The following is a 24,130-nucleotide window of genomic DNA, read 5'->3' on the forward strand; positions in this document are numbered from 1 at the left end:
ATCTCAGTTATTACAGCTTTTGAAGCCTTTTGACATGTTGCCTCATCAGAAAGCCTTTTGTAATTTTCTCAGTATTGCAGTGTTGTCACACAAAACCCTTCTGTTGAGTTTACCTATAAAGTTTCTCCTTACGGAGGAGTCCCGGTCCTGTTTCCAGCCTGTTGGCCAGGCCATCAGCACGGCATTGTGCTTCATTCCCCCCAGTCCAGCTGACTGGATGAGTATGGAGAAACCATCTCGCAGGCTGGACGACACCACGACGTGAGAGAAACCCTTTGTCTTCTCCGCAGCCATGGCTGCTTTCAAGTTCTGCCGGAAGCAAGCAGTGTGCAATATTTTGATTCATTCACAGCTTCAGCAACATGTTGGTTCATAGTCGAGCGAACATATAGAGCAGGAAAACAAATGTAATTACAAACATAAGAGACACATGGAAAAAGGTTAAACGCAAACATTAGCATGTACAGTGAAGTTAAGGCTAGCCGATGAGAGCGAACGACTGAACAAACTGAGAAACCTGCTCTCCTTTCTTGGCCTCGTCCCCTCGGGTCATGTATGTCCCCTCCAGGACGGAGCAGACGATGGTCAGTCCCTTCCCCGCTTTGAGCTGCGTGGCGAAGGACAGGAGACGAGGGTGTGTCACCTCCAGGTCTGAGTTCAGTTTACACAACACCAGCAGCTGAGGCCTGAAGACAGAGCCAAAAATACAAACGTCTAGCAGCAAACAACCGAAAAACAATCAAAGTAATTTTTCTGAATGAATGCCAGTCTGTCTGCAGACAACTGTAGTTCTTTAGAGGACAAGATGATAAAAAATGTAATGACTGTCAGTGACAATGAGGCTGCAGCTTAACTGTTTGAGATTTGAAATCAGATTCAGAAAAATAACTGTGCCGAGGTGAAGGTGATGTCATATTGTTCAACATTTGTTCAACAGCCCAAATCTGAATATTCAGTAGATTAAATGTAGAGCAGCAGATTTCTCTGCCAATCTCTGAGTTTAAGAAGAACGTGTTTGTGATTTCTAAGTGATTAAATATAGACCAATCATTATTTGTTGCCTCTAATTAAAATACTCTATTGTGAGAGAAGTGTTTTTGCACTCACCTCCAGTTTTTGGTGTGTAGCGGTGCCTCCTCTAGCCGGATGAGAGCGTAGCGTGCTGCATTTAAGGACAGACCTCTGATTCCATCTCCCCACTCCTTCACTGCCCTGCACCACCATTAAAACTGTTTTACTACATCTCAACAAACAAGAACTCATTTTGATTTTCAGAAAAAGGTGTTGTTGGGATGGGAGCGTATGTGGCTCTAAAACTTGTAGAAACCTTTTCATCACCTGATGGCATCCTTCCAGTTGTGTAAGCTGCCAATTCCTTGCACACTAATGCATCTGCATAACATTAGAGATGCAGGCTTTTGAAAAGAGTGCTGATAACAGGCCAGCTCATTCCTCTCCTCTTTAAATCGGCGAGTACAGCGCTCGTGCTTTTCAATTTTAATATTTTTATTCATCTGGCCACAGAAGATTTTATATTTGGCCCAGTGAACATGGCGGTTATCGGTCATATTCTTTGCAAGAAAGAGCTTTAACCTGCATTTGTGGATGGCACAGAAAACTGTGTTGACAGAAATGTTTTCTGGAACGGTTCCTGAGCCCATGTGCTGATTTTCAGTGACATAATATTGTCTGTTTTTCATGCAGTGCCAACTCAGACCCTTTTTGGCCTTGTCTTGTGCACACAGATATCCAGATTCTCTGAATCTTTTAATGATATCATGTACTGTATATGATAAGATAGTTTGCATTTCTGAAATTGTTCCACATTTTGTCAATTTGTCACAGTTCTTTGAAGACTGGCAAACCTTAGCCTCTCTTTACTTTTGAAAAGCTCAGCCGCCCTAAAACGATTGTTGTGTATCAGTTTGTTTCTGACCATACCTTCTTGCCTGCACCTGGTTTAAACGCTGAATTGATCTCATCACCTGAAACTTACCCTTTGTATTCAATGTATTTGTAGATACAGCCGGCTATCACTATGACGACCAGAGCGTAGATCCAGGAGGAGATGAACATGAGGGAGAGACAAAGACTCATCCCTAAGAAGGACAGAGTCCTACAGGAAACAAGCAGTGTCATCATTACTGTTACACTCAGAGATAAGAGAGTTTTCTAGGACATGCTCTTACCAGTGATAGAACTTAAAGCGAGGTCTCCAATTGGGGGTGCAGAGCAAAGTCTGGACAGCACAGGCCAGGTTGACAAACAGATAGCACATGAGGAAAAACCTGAGAAGACCAGTGATTAGTATGAAATGTAAAGACATTAACAAATTCAGTGACAAAAAGAGGGAAAAAAGCACATACATGGAGAGGATGGGGGCTACATGATCCAGAGAGGCAATAAGGATTCCTATCTCGCAGATGCCGACAGTCAGCAGCAGAGCCCAGGTGGGCTCACCGTTAGCCTTCCCATGACCAAAGACCTGAGAAAGAGAGATCCAAAGGACAGAGGTTTGATGTAGTACTTATTTTTATCAAGGTCAAAACGGCACGCCTTTCTAACTCCTGTGTGAGAATTTGCAGCTTTTCTCTCATTTATTAGGTTAGAAACTGAAAAAACATTTTGAGAAAAACATAAAATGAAACAGATTAAATACACAACCCAAACATGTTTCCTTAAAACTCTGGGAAGCTGCGGCGGGTATAATGTAACCAGTCCTTTAACAATTTATGAATGAAACAATCAGTTCAGAAGACTGAAGGAAATCTTTTAAACAATCATTTAAAAATGAGAAAGTAGACCAAACATTTTTTACAGTACACATTCATAAGTTATGACTACCTCTGCCGTTGGCTTTTAAACGGTAAAAAAGCACAATAATGAAGCATGAAAGGAAGCTGCGTGTGCACTTTCAAGATAAAAATGAAAAAGGAATAGGTGTTTTTCAAAAGAGGTGAAGAAAGGATCTATCTTCCACTAACCTGTAAGAAAGGAATGATGCCGTCGCGAGCAATGGCCTGCAACAGCCGGGGGGCACCAGTAAGGCTTTGCAGTCCCGCCCCGCAGCAGGAAAAAAATGAGCCAATCACAATCACCCACGGTGATGGCCAGGCCAGAATGCTGATGACAGGTTTCGTCTTTACTGAGAAACCAAACCTGAAGCATACAAACGCTTTATTAAACAGCAATCGCAATGATAAACATGCATTATGAGACGTTCTGAAAAAACAAAGCACCTGCTTTTCCAAACATTTAAACATTCTTACTTATCTCTCAGGACCACTCCTTCAATACAGGCTCCAAACAAGACCACAAAGGAGATATCTGACCAGGAAGTTAAGATGAAAACACTGGGACAATTTACATCAACAGCCTGTGACAATATCAATCTGCTGCTCTTCACCCACAGCTGGTGCATAAATATCACCTCATTTAGAAGCAGCGTGAACCTGGGAATCATCAACATTTTCTTCCCTCAATTCGTTTAATATTAATAATGATAATAAGAAGACAAAGAATGCCCTGAATTGCGTAAGCAGTTAAGACAACTAATGGAAACAAACAAGTAATTATAAAGTCAACGAAAAGTGCTTACAGAATAAAACAGAGAACAACGTGGAAACAAAAGAAATCTAAAAAACAGTAAATATATGAAAATAATGAATAATAATGAAAGTAAGATGTTTGGATCCTCGCCGGATGTCAAACCTTTCTCAACCTTTTAGTCAAAGTAATAAGTCATAGTGCATGACCCATTACATCTCAGTTATCATCACACCTGAGGAAACCGGGTTTCTGCCTTTCTCCTCAGACACTAGTGTTTCAGTTTCTTCAGCTGCTCTTGTAACGTAGTAACAGTGTCACCTCCGTCTCCACTGCACCTCGAGATAAATAGGTTCCCTAATGCTGACCAACAGGGATTATTAGTGGAAACAGTGGATTTACTTTAAACGACTTCTTAATCTCAGCTAAAAATGAGACCAAGAAGACAAGAAGTGGTGTCCCCCCAAACCAAACCTCAAGCGTGCCTTTACACTTGAACACTCGTGTGAATAAGCAATTAACCCTTGGGAACACCAAGAGAGTCTTGCACTGCCACACCTGATGTCCAACTTTCCCTCACTGGTCTTTCAGGTCTGGGAGGATCAAGAACCACAAGACTCCAGAAGGGCCTTTTCTGGATTTGCTCCTTGGGGAACCAGCAGCAGTGAAAGAGTTTCTGGGTGTTCCTGCAGCAGTTCCACAGACACAATCGACACATTCAGGATCTCGAGGATACAGATGAAGGATGTGGTGAGAATAGCCAGTATGGTTCCTATTGGGATGGATCTCTGGGCGTCTCTGAGATCACCTGACCTGTTAGAACCAGCCATTATACCTGAAACACAACACAAATTTTACTCATGTAAACGCATTAAAACTATAATTCCTCACGCTCAAGTCCCTTGAAACGTTTATCCTAAATGATTTCTCATCTTTGTATAATGTGACCACAATAAACCATCTACCTGTGACAGAGGGGAAGTATATTCCCACCAGCAGAGTGAAGTAGGTGGCCCAATCGTTGAAGACGTAGTTCTTAAGTTTGTCGTTGTTGGCCTCGGCTGGTACAGAAGACAGGTTTTTCCTCTCTATCACCATGTTGTCTGGGCCATAATTGCCCCACAAGTTGTCTAAAGGAAAGACAAGCACAGGCTGCATGATCAGAATTTACTGCAGAAAAAAAGACTGACAGGAGGAACTCTCAGTGGACTTTTGCTTGACGGTGACGCACCGTTGATGACTTCCCCCAGGACTCCCGGTGTGGCCTGGATCTCGGTCAGGTTGTTTAAGGCGAAGTACTCGTCACAGGTTGCGTTGGGATATGGACTGTCACAAAAAAGGTTCCAGAGCTCCACATCTGTTTTTGCGCACTTTTCAAACATTTCATTCTTCAGAGTGCGGTTCCCCAACAGACAGACACTAGAGGAGAAAAATGAGATTAAGCATTTCATAAATTGTTGCAGACACAGCCCCCCCCTCCTCACGCACGACAAAGGAGTGTCTACTTATTATTTCTTATTGTCAGATTAGAGTCATCCATGTGCATGTGACGAGGGCGACAATCTAAAATCCACCCATCCATCGTCTTCCGCTTACCCGGGGCTGGGTCGCGGGGGCAGCAGCCTAAGCAGAGACGCCCAGCCTCTACCGGCTGAGAACCGTGATCTCAGATTTGGAGGTGCTGATTCTAATTCTCACCGCTTCACACTTGGCTGCGAACCGCTCCAAAGCAAACTGGAGGCCATCACCTGATGAAGCCAACAGAACCACATCATCCGCGAAAAGCAGAGATGAAATTCTGAGACCACCACTTGGCTGTGCCTAGAAATTCTGCCCATAAAAATTATGAACAGAATCGGTGACAAAGGGCAGCCCTGGCGGAGCCCATCACCCACCGGGAACGAGTCCGACTTATTGCCGGCTACGCGGACCAAGCTCTTGCCACAGTTGTATAAGGATCAATGGGCCAAACACCCCATAATCCTGGAGAACCCCCCCACAGGACGTCCCGAGGGACACGGTCTAAATCTGTGGAACAGGTGCTGGCTTTACAGATACATATTGGTGTCAGAATTTGAAGATGTTCAGTGCAGCACTGAGTCAAGGACACCAGAAGTTACGGTGCCAAGGTATTCAAGATCCCTTCCAACTTTACACTTTGTTACAGTCGCAGTCTCTTGGATGTCTTATGTAAATTTCATAGTACCATATCAACCCAACAGTGCACTTTGTTCTCAGACTGCAGGTTCACTTGTGGTATTTAAAGTAGAATGGGACGCTGAGCCTTCAGCTTTCAGGCCCCTCTTCTGTGGAACCAGTTCCCAGTTTGGATTCAGGAGACAGACACTATCTCTAACGTAAAGATTAGATTCAAACGTTTCGTTTTGATACTGCTTGAGTTAGGGCTGGATCACTTGACACTGAATCCTCCAGTTATTAGTTTTCACTCCCATTTTCACACTCATACTTTCATTGTGTATTTATACACCACTCTACACTTAATTAGTCTTGCTCTCTTGTACTTCCTAACCTCGCCCCCAGCTGATCATTGCAGATGGCCCCGCCCCTCCCCGAGCCTGGCTCTGCCAGAGGTTTCTTCCTGTTAAAAGTTTTTCCTTCCCACTATTGCCAAAACGCTTTCTCACGGGGTCATCTGATTTCAGGTTCTACCTTATTAAAATAAATATAAAGCATGTACTGAATTGAATCTGCACTCTTCAAAAGCTGTATATCACTGCAGCATTTTCCTCCCCCCACATATGAACTGTACAGTGTGCAGAAAGACAGAAGCTGTTTTTCATATTTTCCCTTCAATTTACCAGATGAAGACAAATCATATCAGAGGATAAAATACACATTTTAAAAGACTATCTGACCGAATGACTCTAAAAGGTGTTTCAAGTTTCTTGCAGCTTCACACACTCACGTATACACTTACCCAAGTATTTAAAACAAACTTTGCAGTGGTTGCAAACTAACAAACAAACTAATCCAGTTCCTTATCTTAAAAAAAAGGATAAATCAGCTGTAGTACAATAAACTGCTTAAAATGTATCTGTAAGCACTGACAGTACGTGATTTTCACTGTCAGAGAAAACATGCCGGCACTTCATAAAAAGCGGTTGCTCAGTTATTAGTCGCTCACCTAAAGTTTGAGGGTTTGATGGCCGTCTTGATGGCTCCTGCGTAAGTGGCCATGATAGACAGAACCACACAGGACAGAAACACCAGAGCCAGCTTGTTCACATACCTGCAGACAGAAGGAGAGGGGCAAATGTGAGCCTGTGTGGTGTGTTCTTCTGTTTGTGTGTGTCAGATGGTGAATGGAAACTTACTTCACCCCTACAAACACAACCAGTGCCATCAGGAGCAGGCAGCAGGTGCCATAGATTCGCATGTCGTTGGCCGTTGTTTCTTTGACCACTTTTTCTGGTGGAATGATGTAGAGCTGGTAGACGGCAAAGAGAAAAATCAGATCGATCGAGGGATTAATGTGCAATCAGAAGGGCACTGACATGGCTGCCTCCTTGTAGGACATAGAGTTTACAAACCAAAAGAATCTCTATGGTTCCAAGAATGTACAAGGATCCAGCGAAGGTGGTTCCCAGGTACAAACAAAGTCCCACAGCACCTCCAAACTCTGGACCCAAGGATCTGGAGATCATGTAATACGAGCCACCGGCTGTCAGGAAGTGATTACAAAAATACATTTTACTAGTTTCATATCTACACATACACAAATGTAAAAAAATAAATAATGCCAATAAAGTTTCCGGTGACAAACTGATAGTTGCCTGTTCCTGTGCTCGTAGACCATTTTGGGCATAAAACCGTTTCAGAATGTTTTCTTTTAGCTCACAGGGATTACTTGCATAACACTGACCTCGCTGTTTGAAAACGTTGCCCATATTTGATATAAACATTGATTATTTTACCAGCATCTACATAACATAAAATAACGTAAAATAAGGACAATTGGTCCCCTTTAAAATTGGGCTCTGTCCATTTGCAGCTTCTGTGCATTGCATTAGATTTCATATATTAGCTACTGAGAATATTCTACTGAGATTTAAAAATCCAATATTCCAACATATCGAACGATGTTTTCCCTTTCAGACACAAAACATAACAGACAAGGGCCAAATATGCTTATGTTATTTACTCGTTTGTGTTCTGCTAAATGTATAAACTGTAAGTATGTATCAAGTGCTTGTTGTGTTTGTGGTATTACAAAGAAGTGTGTTGCCAACAGGGAAGATGCAGAGTGTCCAATCAATCAGCAAATAGCAGATATCGGCTGATAACACTGGCACGCCAAACAATTGGTTGTGCTCTACACAGTGTGCAGAATTAGCTTGCTCTCACGCAACGATGAAGTTTAAAAAATATTTTGGATGCTGTGCAAATCATAGCTCAATTCAAACTCTGTATAATCTCACTCACAATTGCAGCTATTTTTGCAGACTGCATGTGCATACATCTCTTGTACCGTAAAAGCAAATCAAATAATTCATTATGTACCTGGGACAACTCCATTTGTTGCAATGGCACTCATTGATATAGCTGTGAGCAATGTCTGCATGAAAAAAGCAAAAGAAAACAGGACAGATGATCACCAGTGGATGGTTTGTAAAAGCAACGTAAAAGAAAGAAAGATAAATGAAAATAACTTTGACCAGCTTGTGTTTGTCAAGTTTGTTAAGTTGTCAAGGTGCAAGCATCATGCTCAGATAATAGTTCTTTGAATTGCAGCTGAGCGGAAGTATAATGTGTCCAAAAAATACAAAGTAAGTGCCTGAAAACAGTCACTGAAGCCTCTGATTAGAATTAGGAGTGCAATAATGTGAAACATGCAGCATGCAGAGTACTAAATACTCTGCATGCTGCATGTTGTTTTGTGCAATATGCCAGTGGAAAAAACATCCCAGCATTTTGTTTCCACTCCATCAAACACAAAGTTGCCTAAATTTAGCAGAATCAGTGAAAGCACCAGTGTCAAACCGAGTGCGACTGAGGGCCAGGCTGAAAATCAGAAACACTGAAGTACAGTCATATATTTGTGCATTTTGTATTTATTGTACTTAGTCAAGAAAAATAAGCTTGATTGTCTCACTCTGCAATGTTTGAGTTTTACTCAAACACTGTTGGAAAATTCATTTCATTCACCATACAGTCAAGCTCTGTGCAGTGAAACTGGTTACAAATAGCAACAAATAAAATGCAAAAACGCAAATAAACTTTGTCGTTTCTGCAGAGATGAAACGGCGAGAGAGTCTCTGTTTCCAGGAGATTTGTTCTAGAAGGTTTCTCCAAGGTTTTACTGAATGAGCCCTTCTGTTAGGATGCATCTTTTCACTTCACTGACTTTCTGCCCACTGCCCCGCTAACGTGTAAAACACAGACACAAGAAAAATGAGACCACTGGCATCATCACCTCTATTGCCCGTCATCTCTTTGGTGTGGAGCATGAGAGCGTGTCAGGGTGAGTCTATAATGTAAAGGAGTTGTAGTTTGCAGATTGTTCGCATCACATCACATGAGTGCTGAGCATTCAAGTTCAAACTTTGAAACAGGCACTTCTCTGTCTGGCCATCTGGAGCTACTGACGTATGTGCTGCGGTTGTAAATAAGGTTTTCTGCTCGTTTTGGGGACTCAGACAAAGACATTAATGCTCATCACACCATAAATTCAGAGGAGCTGTGATTGGCGTGACGTAAATCTCACACTTAATCGCAGCTACATCACTGATGACTGGCCAAGAGGGACAGTTTGTTTAGCACTGCCACATTTTGAGACTCATTAAGCAGCTCGTCATCTGAAGCTGTCAAATACTTACGCAGATGCAGCACATGGAGACAATGGCGAAAGATCCGAGAATTCCTGCTGTGCCGACAATCCAGGTGAGGCGCAGAAAGAGAATCACCCCCAGAATGTTCTGCATGCAGGGCAGGTAGACCCCAATGAATGTTCCCATATGGGGGACCTGCCGACAGACAAACAGACATGCACAAAGGTGAGAGTGAATCTTGAATTATGCCTCATTGCACTGTTACAGAGGAGATGAACATGAGAGTAGGCTGCAATGTGGGGAAATCCAACATGTGTCCCTCCTCACAGCCACACCAAGCCACTTAAAAAGCGTCTTGTCATTCAAAGTGTTAAATTACAAAGCACATCCTGCATTTAACATTACTGTATGTTTACAGTGCGTCGGCATGTTATCATCTGTTTAAGATGCATCAAACTCAATGCCACTTACTTCTAGTTAAAGCTAAAAATAATCTCTTGCGTTTTCAAAGACTCTACAGTCAGATGTTTTCTGGTGGTTGTCCTCTTAATGCCCATCAGATCATGAGCAGCCAGCCCAGGGTTAGTGTCAGGTTTTCTTTTAGCCACGTGCCGTTTCACAAAATGAAAAAGTAAGGGAACAACTAAATCATACATCCTTGATTGGCGAAAAATCAAGTTACTGACTACACTGTATGACAAAGGTCAGCAGAAACCGGAATCATCAACACAAAATATTACATTATTCACTTTTATTTTAATTACATGCGTATAAAACATGTCGATAGGTTAAACAGTTTTACTGAAGAGAATAAGGCTAAAAAAATCTGTATTTTCGAGATAACCTTGTGCTTAACACAACTTGCAGAAAATGAAAACAATTAGATGGAAAATATGAAAAATTTAATCACACTGAAGCTGTCATTTACCGACTAACATCAAAGCTCATTAAAAACACCAGCAGGGTCACATAACTTGAATGATTTAAGTGCAGTATAGCATTAGCAATGCGGATTACAATAGACAAGCACATGCATACTGCACACGCACGCCTCCACAAACACCAAAGAGTACGTACCATTTTCCGACATGCAAACATTTTGTCCTGTGCTTTCTCCATTGCACTCAGCTGTTTGTCAAAATGCTGCAAAGTGCCTGCTGTGGATTTCCAAACCTCCCACATCTTCTCCTTTCTGTTACACTGCCTCGCTCTCCTGCCTGTTTTCTTCCCTTCACTGGCTCTATGCTCTCTGAGCCGTTTAAGTTAAAGGTCCAGATCCTCTGCAGAGCTCTCAGCTCTCATTCAGGGGGCGGGTTTTAGTCAAACATCATCAATGCTTCCACATAGAGCAACAGACCAAGGTCCCACTGTCTTGTCAATGACTAATGTTGTTTTTGACTTTAGCAAAAGCACAAAAGGGACAGAAATTGTTGCAATGAAAGCGCCTTCTCACTTAAAAGCCCGTTTTCTGCAGCATGTACAACTTCTGCCACAAAGCAGCAGTTTTGAAACATATTTTATTGTGTGTTTGTCTGCTTTTTTTTTTTTTTTTAAACCTGTGGACCTGTGGTCAAAGGCTAGCTGTTCCTCTGTGTATCCGGTTAATAAGCCACTCTAACAGACTATTGGCAGTAGCTTGACAGCTATCAAAGTCACCCACCCAGGTAACATCTGTACAGATGTTTTACCAGGAAAGATGTTGTCGTTTTTCTCTTCAGTTTGAGTCGAAGAAAATTGGTCTCCCTGATCACATTTCCATACCAGGCAGTTTATTTAAGCACAAAGGAGATGAAATCAATCTTATGACCTAATGAAGGTGGTTGTTAAAATCCCTCATCCAAGTCCTGATAAAAAGATACAACTGTTAATGTGCTGTATGTCTGGTTGTATTGAACCGGCTGTCTGCACTGTATTTGTAAAATCCCCAGCTCTATCACATGAAGCTCAAGTGATTAAAGATGGATAGATTTAAAAAAAAATCTGAACATTTAATCTTTTCTGCCTCAAACTCTTCTGTTTTCTCTCTTTGTCGCACCATTTGACCTATTTTCACTTGCTCTTGGCTCAGATTTTGGCAACATTTTTAAAGCAACTGAAAGATTTCCAGAGTGTGAGACCTTGAGGAGGATTATGGTAAGACATTCAGACTAACGGTTCACAGAATGAGTTTCCACCTCCGGTTGATGTGGGCCTAATCTGTGAACAAAGTGAAAAAATATCATTGCAGTCCATCGTCGTCACTGTGCACAGTGCAGAAGAAGGAACAAGCCTTTGGGCTCCTATTGTTCATGCTTGTGTTGCTGTCAGTCCTTTAGCTTAACTTATGTTGAAGACAACAGAAATCAAACAAACTAGTGCATCTCAAAAAAATCTTAATATTATGAAAAATGTTATTTTTTTTTAAATTTAACTCAATAAGGTAAAATAAAAGTAAATGTTAAAGGGTGTGGTTTATAACTCATGCAAATCAAAGAAAACCGTCATTCGGACTAAATCCCCATTCAAACAGCTTAAAGATGTACGTCTTGGTCCAGTTCTGTACATGTAACCATGGTCGGGGAAAGACTGATGACTCAGAACTTGTTCAGATGACGATCACCAACAGCGCCCACAATGAGGATAAACCACATAAGGTCATTGCTGAAAAGGTTGGCTGTTTGCAGGGTGCAGTAATAAAGTATATTAATGGAAAGATGACCGGGAGGGAAAAGTGTGGTACAAGAAGGTGCATAAGTAACAGGCATGACTGCAGCGCTGATGTCGATTATGATGTTTGACGACATCATGTTCGGTTCAAGACAACTTTACAAGCGACCGTCTGACGCTGGTTGCATCAAGATCATGCATCGACGTCTTCAGGAAGGGAGCTACTACTGTTTACTTAGCCTGGCAGGGCGAAGGACACTGTCTCAGCTGAAATCTGGACACACACGCACACAAACATATATACACATGCACACACATGCAGATACACAGCAGTCCAAAGTGCTCTTTTTGATGAATGTAAGTTTTGTATTTCTTTTTGAAATGAGGGTCCTAGTGTCTGGAGGAAGTGGAGAAAGCAGAGAATCCACTTTCCAACTTTATTAATTGCATTGCAATAACATCTACTGGTGTTTTTAACAATAGCTGTTTTTAAAAATAGTGCGCAGGTTAAAGGACAAAACAACAGGGCAGCAAGGTGTCGTTTGCATGCTCTCCCCATGTATTTGTGGCTTTTCTCTTCGAACTCTGTCTTCGTGCCGCAGTTTAAAGACATGCAGTTAGTTTGGTTAGGTTAATTAGTGATTCTAAATTGCCTGTAGGTTTGAATGTGAGTGCAAATGGCAGTCTGTCTCTCTACATTAGGCCTGTGACAGATGGATGTCCTTTGACAGCTGGGATAGGCCAGGCCCCTCTGATCCTGAACCGGAGAAGTGCAAGAAAATGGTTGGATAAAAAGATAATTAAGGCTTTCATCTCGAAATAAACTTTAAAAGGCTGGTTTCAAAACATGGGAACAAAATAAACTACATGTAAGGATTAAATATCTTTAATAAGGATACAGTAACAGTAACTTAACTAACAGAGTAACTTTACAGTCGGATACTTAAAATTGTGGGTCTGTGTCTGTATCACTTTCTAACTGCACTGTTTAGCATAAAACGTCTGGTCTCTATAGATAATTACTCCTTCACAACAACGTCTTGGGGTTATTTTTCATATTAACTCAACCCTTTGAACGTGAGGATCAAAATTAGGACATTTACAGCAGCTGTGCTGCTAATTCAATTCAGTGAAGTGAATGAAACACGAAACCTCCTTTTTTGTTTGTGCTGCCTTTTATGTTTCATGTTATTCTGAAACAGAATGTGCTTGTATATCGAAAAATAAAAACAGGATGGCAGATGAAAAAGATAAGCAGATATTCCAGACGAAAAGAAAGGCCTTCTTGTGTACAGATATAATCGGTGCTGAAGTTTTATTGCAGACGCTAAAAATCCCGCCAGAACAGATTTCAGGAGAAAGCACTCCGAGTGTTGAGGACTACACTAACGATTATGTTGGCGCAAAGCATGCATGCTTTCATTAATCAGAGTTCTGCTGGCTCAAAAACAGGAGTCACGTACCATGACTGCAGCCCTCCTGACTCCATCCTCGGCTTCCTCATGCTCACGAACACCCTGGGTTAGGTTGGTGTAATTAGCCAGTTTGTTGAGAAAAGATGAAACCATGGGCGTACTGTCCATTTCTTCCTGTAAACAGACAGAGAACATATAAAAATAAAGACTAATCCAGGCCTTTCAAGCATGACCAAGAAATATTTCCTATTGTATGTTCCTCACAGACTCCCTTTATTGACTCCAAGATCTTTATTGTGTATGTATGTAGCACACTTTCCATGTATGAATGACAGTGAGTGAACAGACTTTAAGATAACTGAGACCATCTCAGACTGATGTTGTTTATGAGAGATTTGGGACAAACTAAACAGAAGCACTCAGTGACCCCAGTCTGACTTTCTTCCTATTGCAAAGATTTAAAAATTGCAACCATCTGGTCACACAGTCCTGTCTGTTTTCTATTAATGTTACATAATAACAAAAACTTACTACATCTTAGATACTGTTTAAATCGTTAGCAGCATGTTTTGGACTATATGTATTAAAAACAGACAAATCATTCATTTTTAATTCATCTTACCTCAAACAAGGCCATATTCTTGCCTTCATAGTAGGTCTCTGTGTCCATGTCTGGGTTGATGAATGCAGAGGACTCCCTCCGGTTGTCATCTCCTTTTGAGGTAAAAAAGGAGAAAAAAAGAAAGAACCAATGAATAAACAGGCAAGAGGTTGACAGAATCATTAGATGTGTATTTCCATTTGGATTTAACTAATTGTTACTGCAGAATTAGCTTACTGACCGCCTCTTGTATGTTATAACTTGTTGCTCTTAAACAAGGACAGAGTTGTAGAAGACTTCAGAAAGGTGCGAGTCTACCTGGACCGACAGTGTCATCAGTTCTTAGTGAAATTAATGGGTGTTAGTGGGAGGCTACTTGTCTCAGCATGGTAATCCCAGTGAGCAGCCAGCATCACCCATACTCATCCCCATGACTATTCCATGTTTTTTTATTGTTAGCACGCAAATAAATGTGTCACGGCTGGTGTGATCCTACTGATGGATCTCTGTCAGTATTATGTTAGCAACATTACCAGAACCAATGATAGTCTGCAGTCCAAAGTCTCTCTAATAGTTAATGCAAATGACCTGCATAGCTACTACCCTTACTGACCACGAAAGACTGATGACACATCAGGGGCAGTAACTGTGGTTTAATGTCGTCCCAAGGATTCTTAAGTATGGGTTTTGTTGGACCTGTACATCAAACTACTGGGCCAGAGCTGCAACCACTGCCTTTGTAAAAACAGCACAAGACTGCATTACATGGTCCAGGCTGTATTTGATATAGCTGTGCTCTGTGACAACTGTGTCCAGTACCATTTATAGAGAATCAGGGGTCAAAGGTTTGATCCCCTGCAGACAAGTGAAGGCTTTGGCCACACTTTAAGCTTATAGTTTTGCTAACAGCTTTTGTACGCCACTTAAAGACAGTGGCTTAGATTAACATTATGACTGGCCTGTTCAGACTGGCTTCTTTTGCCCCTGGTTGTCATGCAGTGGTCTATGACTGTTAGATATGGCATATTATCACACTCACATCACAGTGTTGTAGGCTACACTGTCGCCTTGAAGAGCCCAGGGCCTTACATGGATTTAGTGATTGCTGAAGATAAATTAATGAGGATGGTGTACCGTAGATGCACATGACATAGTGAAGATTGTAAGAAAATTTCGCATGTGGTATTGAGTGGGAAAGAACATTGGTATGAAAGCTGCTTTTTCAACATTCATGCAACAAAAAATATAAAAATAAACAGCAAGCCTCTCTGGCTTTTACAATAAGATTACAAAAGGGTTATATACCCAGGGTTATAGAGCCGGGGCAACAGCTTTGCTCAGATTGCTTCTTCTAAGCTGGGACTACCCACCAAGAGGCAGGATATCATCGGAAAACAACAATGAGATAGTGATTATGTACTGTAAGCCTGCCACTAACAGCTGTTTAAATCCAATGGAGTATTGTAGGATGAGGTTGCTCATAAACACAGATCCAGAAAGACATTCCAGAAGCTCTTGATTGTCCCGCTTTACAACTGTTGTTAGGTGTTGTCCAAAGAGTGATGAATTGTGTGTGTAAGCATTCAAACAGTTTTAGTGACCAAACCAGAACAGAGGAAATGCCATGTTTGCTGCTGCACATAAGGTTGTTTGCTTTGGGTCATTAGTTGCTCCTTTTTCTTTTCAGCCTGTTTCTTTCTGCATCTTTTTTAATTATACGTCCACCCTTCCACTCTCTTAACTCAAGGGTGGGGAACTCCAGGCCTCGAGGGCCGGTGTCCTGCAGGTTTTAGATCTCACCCTGGGTCAACACACCTGAATCAAGTGATTAGTCCATTACCAGGCCTCTGGAGAACTTCAAGACATGTTGGCTGTATCCCAATTCAGGGTCTGCAGCCTTAAAGGCCGCATTTTAAGGCCAATTTCGTCACAGCAACGCGACGAAGGCTGTCCCAATTCGAAGGCTGCTCAAAACGCGGCCCTCAAATGCGTCCTTCATTTCCCTGAATTTTAAGGATTTGGCGGTGTAGACTTCGTGGCCCAACATATCCCAGAATGCATAGCGCGGCGGTGGGTGTGGATAATTTTGCCAGGCTGAAGAGTAAATTTTTAAAAGTAAGTACTGAATATTATGTTACTTATTTATGTGCGAATGTTTAATAACGAAGACCATTAAAACATTACTGTTGGCCACATGTCGGCAAAGTTATGTGACATTAGTGATGTTTGTACTAACTTGGTTTTAAAGCCTTTACTTTAAAATATACGCCGTTCAATAGCTGACGTTAATCTTACAGAGAATGTGATGATTTTATGGCTATTTAAAGTAAGCACTGAGACAAATTTAGTAATGCCAACATATTAAAAGAACAATATTTGTCTCTCATATATATAACACAGTTATATATACAGTGTCAAAGAAACCTGTCTTTGAGTGAAGATTTAAGGTGACAGGAAATATAAATAATATAAATAAATGCAGCTTGAATCTTTACTGAAGCTCAGTATTTGAAACAGAGTCATTCACTGCTGTAATAACTAACAATGATTGAAATTATAACTTTAATATTGGCCATATTATATTTACATTACCAAAGTGAGATGACTTTAGTCTCATGAACAACTAATTGTTATTTACTAGCTAATCTTAAATGACTGTTCAGTACAGAAGTGAAGCCCAACAATCATGATTTCACAGTCCTGTGGTCTCAGCCTCAGATACCTATCAAATCAAAGCTCATGTAGAAACAAACAAACAAATGAACAAAAGATTTTGTCCTTCATTTCTGTCAAACAAAGCTGTATGAAACGTTTCCAGCTGTTAGTATCATGGTTGCTAGGCAACCTGGGCAGCGCGACGGAGGCTAGACCGTCCCATTTCACAAGCCTCGCACTTCCGGCCTTAGCGGTCTTTGAGTACGTGGCCCTTGTGGACCGTTAAGGCTGCGTACTTTAAGGCTGCAGACCCTGAATTGGGATACAGCCGTTGAGGTATTTTAGCCATTTAAATCAGCTGTGTTGGATCAAGGAAACATCTAAAACCTGCAGGACACAGGGCCTTGAGGCCTGGAGTTGGACAAATTCAGGCTGTAGACTATCCCAGCTGTCATAGAGCAAAATATCAGCATCATTTCCTAATCAGTCCATAAAACATCCAGACATGCAATTTTATAAAAAATCTTTTTGCATATACAAACTCTAGTCTGTTTTACTTGTAAATGTAGAGGTTTTTTCACTTTCACTCTTGCCCGTCTTTCATCTGCTTTAACCCAACTCTCAAATATGTGTTACTCTATCTGTGGTATGTATGCGTGCTTATTCATGCCCTAAAGCTATCGGTTACCATCAAAACTATATCAGCAAACTCTAACTGTAATCATATTCACTAACCTTTGATTCAATGTTACTGATCATTAAAATTTAGTTTTTGCAAATCCTTGTGTCTGAATTAGGGTGGCTATAACTCTGGAGGTAGAGCAGATCATTTACTAATTGGACGGTTAGTGTTTCAATCCCAGGCTGCCAATTATCCTTGGGAAAGCTACTAACCCCAAGTCTCTGACGCATCCATTGGAGTGTGAACGTTAGATACATAGAAAAAAGTGCTTGGGTGAATGAGGCAAGTTGTACAATGCTATGAGTCCTCAAGTGTAAGAATGTGCTATATAAGAACCAGCACATGTAAATTGGTTTTGAATATTGCAAAGTGAAATAGAGTTATCACAAGAATGTGAAGCTGTGACTTAATGTCTAAAATGCTTTTGTATTCTGCCAAAGAGATATCAAGTAAGGTTGAATTAGAGCCGGGCTATACTTTCATGTGATAGCAATTTGTTCCACAAGATGTCGTAGATGTTGTGGCGGGCCAATGTAACCTCAGAAGTCATTAAAAACACAGTCATAGTAAAATGACATCCTGGGCAAATTCAAAGCTTCTTAATGGGATTAGATATATCAAAACTCCATATGTGAATACTTTTCAACAGAACCACTGGTGAAATAGCTGTTTCACCAGCGGTGCAAGTTTTAGATGAAAATGTGATGTGTGAAATCTAGAAAGATACACAAGCACACACACTACACTTCAAGGTCTATATAGAATCGACTATTTCTTAGCTGAATTACATGGTAAAATCCACCAAACATGATATAGTGTTGATCAACAGCACAAATGGGTTAGCTTGGAGTCCTATGTGTGTGTCACTGTCAAGTGTCCTTATGAGCTACTTTTTTCTCTTTCCCCTCACTACATAAGCAGTCGTGGCCGATGGCTGCCCTGTTAAAGTTGAGTTTTTCCTCCAATGCTGTCCCAGGGCACCCCATCTATGAAACAAGCATTTGAAAGAGACTGCTGTACATAGCTGCATAAAGCAACGTTAATTTCAAGCCACATCTGTTGGTGTACAGTACCCAATTTTTTATTATCTAAACCTCACGTGTTTAATTTTTCTAATAGTTTAATTAGGAAAACAAAGTCAGATTGCATTCATTTTCTGTATAGATCTTGTCAGAACTGTTTGATGGGGAACATGGTCTGTCATCATATAGTCATGTCAGACAATTTGCAAATCATCATATTATCAGGTAAAAATCAAAAGACTTCTAAAATGGGCTGAGTTCTAAATGTGTTCTGAAAGTTCATTGAGTGAGCGTAGACTCTGACAGTTTGATGCAGTAATCATGTTAACCAGCAGAGGTCTCCATTTCAATATGTACAAAATACCACATAGACTTTGTCTATGTTCAATAAATGTTTAATCCATTTAAATTACTAAAACACACTAAAATCCATTTGGCACATGTATGTTGTTATTAAGTGTCAGTTAATCTGATTTGATTTGATATACCTTTATTAGTCCCACAAGGGGAAATTTCATAAGGCTGCAAAAAATGATATGTTTGCTAAGGTGAGAATAAAAACATATATATAAAAAAATATTTTTGCAATCTGACATTTGGCACAAATATTTTTTTCTTTACGGAAATATATGTTACATGCATGTGTTGCTTAGCGTGGACAACTCACATGATTCTTGGGAAACAAGTACAAAACTCAAAACTAGACTTTTTTTTTAATCATTTAAAAAACAAAACAAACAGGTATTATAAATGACATCTCGGAGCACACCTGCAGGACCAGCCCACCAGGTTATCTGTGGCATGTGATTTGAGAGCCCCTGGGTTAGAATGACAAACAAACAAAAACACAAACCCATGCCCTGTGAACACTCCCTGTACAATTTAGCTAGTAACAGTTTGACCCAAAATAGACATCCTTTAAACAGGAAACAGGGTGGCAGCTGCTTTTGGCAGTTCTCCAACCCCAAAGGGCTAACATATGGAAAACAGAGCTACACATGACGATTTATGTCCTTTGAGTTGGAGAAAGAAGAAGGACATGAGAACCACCTCGAAATGAAACAGACAAATGCTATGAAGACATTTAATGCTGAGTTTAGGAAATTTGCTGGACCGATTAAATTACAAGAGGAGTATCTAAGGCAACAGTGGATAAACCACGGGTGAAAATCTCCATTTCCAATTCACTGTAAACAAGGATGTTAAAAAACAGTTTTGGCATGTAATTTTAATTCCCTTGTTAGGCAAATGTTTAAATACAATATTAAACTTCTTAAATAATAGTTTCAAGAATGTGCGACAGAATCAGCTGCAAAGGTTGGTACACCAACTCACCAGTTAGGTGGTCTATGTGAATGTGATCAACCAATTTGCTTGGCATAGCTCTAAGGGAGGAAACTGTTCAGCTAACAAAGCCCTAGATTTATATTTAAATCTAGAGTCTGTAGATCCTGACTGTGGTATTCTTCTTTCTATCTAAGGTATCAGTCACATAAGCCTAGAAACCAGGCAGTGACCCAACCAGTTGGTGTATATTCCAACAATTGGTGAGTGGTTGCTCAAGGTTGCTGTCTGGGTGAAACTGCATGCAATGAAGGCCTGCACTAAATACCTCCTTGTGATTGCATTGGTTGCTAGTAGATTGCCGCTGTTGGCTGTAATTTGTATGGAAGATGCCAACTTGCCTGGAAACATTTCCTGTAGATTCTCTGAGATGCAGGAAACTTGGAAAAAAAATGCAACGCAAACCTCACAACCTTACTTCACTTTATAATAAAAAGCGCCTTGAAGCAGCTGTTAATGTGATTTGTTGTGCTGTAAATAAAATAAAACTGAATTGAATTAAAAGTGAAATTTCTGCTTTACAGTAGCGATCAACACACTCCGGTTTGTCTACTGCTTGGCAAGTAGTTTGGGTGTGTCTCTAGGACAACATGACCGGTTATCATTTACTACTCCAGTCTCCTTCTCTGTATTCGTTTTCATAGAGATGCCCTGCTTTTTGAGTTTCATCAGTAAGGTTCATTCAGAAGCAAACAAATAATTTCAGTATGTGTCAAAACTACATGCTAAAACTTGACAAGGAAAAAGAGGGACAATATGAAACAGAACACTGTACACATGACACCGGATACTTCTTTGGAAAATGATGAGTTGTTTATACAGATTGCATCTTGTCTGTTCAGCACTGTGCATAAATCTGTGCGTACGTGTGTGCTCGTCTGTCCGAATGCAGAGCAATCTGTGACTTTTGTCTTCTCCAGAAAGGGCATATTGTAAGGAGTAAAGTTGTAGTAAAATGTTTTTACATTACATTATGAGTTCTTATAGGGTCACCACACTAAAGGATCTGTTGGACCTTGATACAGATAACAGAGGGTTTACATTGTTTGGAAACCTTTTTATTTTTCCCTCATTAGCATCAGTAAGAGATACAGGTTTTCAGGGGAGGATTTCCTGTTCATCCCCCCCCTGTGGGCTCCAAGCAATTTTAAATAATTTCCTTGTCCTATATGTTGACATAATGTAATCTTAAAAGAGCAAAAGCACTGAAAATAAACCACTACCCCCAAAACACCCCCAAAGTCATTAAATGAGGTAAAAAACAACAACAACAACAACAAATCACCCACACACACAAAAAGAATTAAGCTCACTCAAATAGAAAAATAAAATAGAATATAAAAATAAAGAATGAATAAATTAAAACTAAGTTTAATAATATGAAGAACAAACACTATGTAAATGTGTAAAATTACTACTTTTATATCACGTCACTCTGTATTATATATACATATACACACACCAGCACCTAGGGCTGTTCGATATAACGATATATATCGGATGACGATATAAAAACATCTGTCGTTTCATTTTACGCTATCGTTTGTTTAGTGGTGTCGCAAAATAAACTGTTTACAGCAATATTTTTTCATGGTTTTGATGGTCACTGTAGTGGCTATATTCATTTCTTAAAGTTCTCTCCTTCTCTTATATTTAATATAATCACACTACGGACGGACAAGCGCCTGTTTTTATGCGTTGTCGTTAGCAACAACGACGGTAACAGCATCGCGTGTCCGCTGGTTTATGTACCACATAAACCTTTCACAATAAAGCTCAAGATCCTGTTGAGACTTTTCAAAATAAACTGAATCACGTGAAAGAGCAGATTATTTACGAATGAGAAGTAAAAAAGAGCCGCCAGGTGCTAAAAAATAAACCTTAGACTCAAACGTTAGAACAGGCTTCTCCCCGCAGCACGCCGTGTAATAAATACAAAGAAAACGGCAGCCGTTACAACTTATGTCTAAAAATGTATCGTTTCATGCATCGGTTAAAACACTCGACTCCAGCTACACGACACCCAGCTGGAAACACTTCACGCAAGTCGAGCTGCCCGAGAATCACAGAATTTACAGAAAATGTTACCTTTTTGTGATTTATATCGTTATCGGACGATAGAATTCTTATATCGGGACATGAGATTTTGGTCATATCGCACAGCCCTACCAGCACCAATTTATTAAAACTATTCATTTTGCAAACACATATGACAACACCATATATAAAGCTAAAGCTGAGTCTGTACAATTCTAAAACACTTGAAAGTCAATATTTGGTATCAGCCCCTTGAGTCTTCCACAGTTTTCCTGGTATTCTTTAAGTAGTCTTCAGGAATAATTCTCCAGGTTTCTTGAAAGATATTCCAACGCTCTTCTTTGGATTTGTCTGTTTTTTGTTCAATTTTCTGGTCAGATGATCCCACACTGCTTTAATAACGTTGAGGTCTGGGCTCTGGGGAAGCCAATCCATGACTGATTCCATTGTGTGTTTTTCTATGCAGGTATGTTTTTACTGCATTGGAATCACTGTCATACTGAAACATGTTGTCAGTTAGCGTTGGGCGAATATATCGACGATAGGCTGAGCCTATTGTCGATCATTTTTACAAGGGCGATTTTTTGATTTATTTGGCCATGAGTAAGTTAATAATGATGGAATTAATAGAAGCAGTAAACAGAAAAAAAAATGATAATAATAGCGCCGTTTTAACAGCACACTCTTTCATCTGCGAGCAAATGCACCCTCCTCAGAGTGCGCCCAAATGTAGCGATGCATTTACGCAAACTCATAACAGAAAGAAAGAAAGGCAGTAACCTATGTTCAGAAAAAAACATGCGGATGGTGGACACATACATGCTCATGCAAGGTAGTGGTGTTTGAGTCCCAACACCACCAGCTGAAATGTGGCCCAAAACCATGACAGAGCCTCCAACGTGTTTTACAGATGGCTGTAAGGATGTTGGACCTCTCTCCTGACCTCTTCTGTATTGACAATAACTTGAACCAAAAATGTCAAATTTGGATTCATCTCTTCATGAGACCTGTTGCCACTCGTTCTCACATTAGTTCTTCTATAATTTGGCATACTTCAGTCTTTTATCCCCGTCTTAAAAATGAGTTCTTAGGAGGCAGCCGTCCACTGAGACCATTTTTGACGAAGCTTCTGTAGAAAGATCAACTGAAATGCCAGATACAGCTCTCAGGTCCTTTTTCTATTTCTTAACAGCATGGCTTTTAAATACCATCCATATTCTGCATACCTCAAATTGTTTTTTAAGAATATGATACTTATCATGCCAAGACATGTCAAGTCCACAGCCAATAGTTCTTTGGTAATCACTTTGCTCCATCTCCTTCCAATCGTGTTACCTTTGGTGTTTTTCAAAGATTCAAGAAATTAAAAATTGGTTCTTTACGAAGTTTTCAGTTATAGTAAATGGACTGGTTCTTATATAGTGCTTCTCTACTCTGACCACAAGCGCTTTACACAACTGGCCTCATTCACCCGTTCATACAAGCACTTTTTTTCTGTGTAAATGCTTTCTAGCTAACATTCACATTCAAAGAGCAACTTGGGGTTAGTATCTTGCCCAAGGATATTTGTCATGCCTGGAGCAGCCAGGGATCAAACCATCAACATTCCAACCTGGGCTACCTCCTGAGCTACAGTCACCCCAACGTTATGTGATTTGGTTCTACAAATCATGTGCGTCAATGTGGAGTCTAACATTTAGATTAAAAAGAGAGTAATTTTATTTAGCGCTATCCAAATTGTGACAAACAATGTCCATCAACAAGACTGAGTGCAACATATGACTGATCACTGAAAATAAATGCATTTAGTCACTGTCTTTGTCCTTAAACTGATGGTGGATTAAGCACAAAAACGCACATGTTATACATTAAAAACACCAAACTGGGATCACAGGAAGAGGAAAAGGAAAGAAACTGGGTTTGTTGAAGAAAACCTGCCAGTAAGCATGTCGGATCACAGTCTGTGAGCTCTTACGTTTAACCGTTGACTCTCTTTCTGAAACAGATAACCATGTACACTTAATTTCTGTCAAATAAATAACAAAGTAATGTGTCATGGTTTGTAGTTCTTCTCAGACTGTATTTACCTCATTTTAAGACCTACTAAGAAGCAAGCTAATTTTTAATGTGGTACTCATATGTAAAACCTTAGAGTTTAAAGAGGGTCTGCTCTCTTTTTAACATTATTAGAGTGAGGGTTAGAATATAAAAAAACCTAACCTGTTATGCTTGTTTTACTGATACTGATACTTCATATCTGCCTCTAATCTCACAAATGCTTTGGGGGAACATGTCCTAACTGGTGGGTCCAGAATGATGACCATGGGTGACTCGGGCTCACTCTGAAATCTAACTGATCAAAGTCAGAAAACAAAAAACAGATAAAAAAGGCC

General features: G+C 40.3%; 1 protein-coding gene across 7 annotated transcripts in view; it reads right to left on the reverse strand.

Moving 5' to 3' along the window:
• Positions 1 to 24,130, reverse strand: part of LOC120738382 (solute carrier family 12 member 7-like) — a 38,221-nt gene that overhangs the window by 10,090 nt on the left and 4,001 nt on the right. For 6 of the 7 annotated variants that reach the window (XM_040039582.1, XM_040039581.1, XM_040039585.1 and 3 more), the window contains 18 exons: positions 14,019 to 14,110; positions 13,445 to 13,570; positions 9,384 to 9,530; positions 8,068 to 8,122; positions 7,098 to 7,228; positions 6,882 to 6,994; positions 6,692 to 6,796; positions 4,778 to 4,965; positions 4,512 to 4,676; positions 4,283 to 4,381; positions 3,270 to 3,327; positions 2,985 to 3,159; positions 2,367 to 2,485; positions 2,190 to 2,288; positions 1,997 to 2,116; positions 1,108 to 1,212; positions 518 to 686; positions 114 to 309 (listed from right to left, as the gene is read on the reverse strand). In XM_040039582.1, the coding sequence (XP_039895516.1) occupies positions 114 to 309; positions 518 to 686; positions 1,108 to 1,212; positions 1,997 to 2,116; positions 2,190 to 2,288; positions 2,367 to 2,485; positions 2,985 to 3,159; positions 3,270 to 3,327; positions 4,283 to 4,381; positions 4,512 to 4,676; positions 4,778 to 4,965; positions 6,692 to 6,796; positions 6,882 to 6,994; positions 7,098 to 7,228; positions 8,068 to 8,122; positions 9,384 to 9,530; positions 13,445 to 13,570; positions 14,019 to 14,110 (2,262 nt within the window). The other variant, XM_040039586.1, reaches the window with a different exon arrangement.

This window comes from Simochromis diagramma, unplaced genomic scaffold (genome assembly GCF_900408965.1).
Source record: "Simochromis diagramma unplaced genomic scaffold, fSimDia1.1 OVJJ01000337.1, whole genome shotgun sequence".
Taxonomy (NCBI): Eukaryota; Metazoa; Chordata; class Actinopteri; order Cichliformes; family Cichlidae; genus Simochromis; species Simochromis diagramma.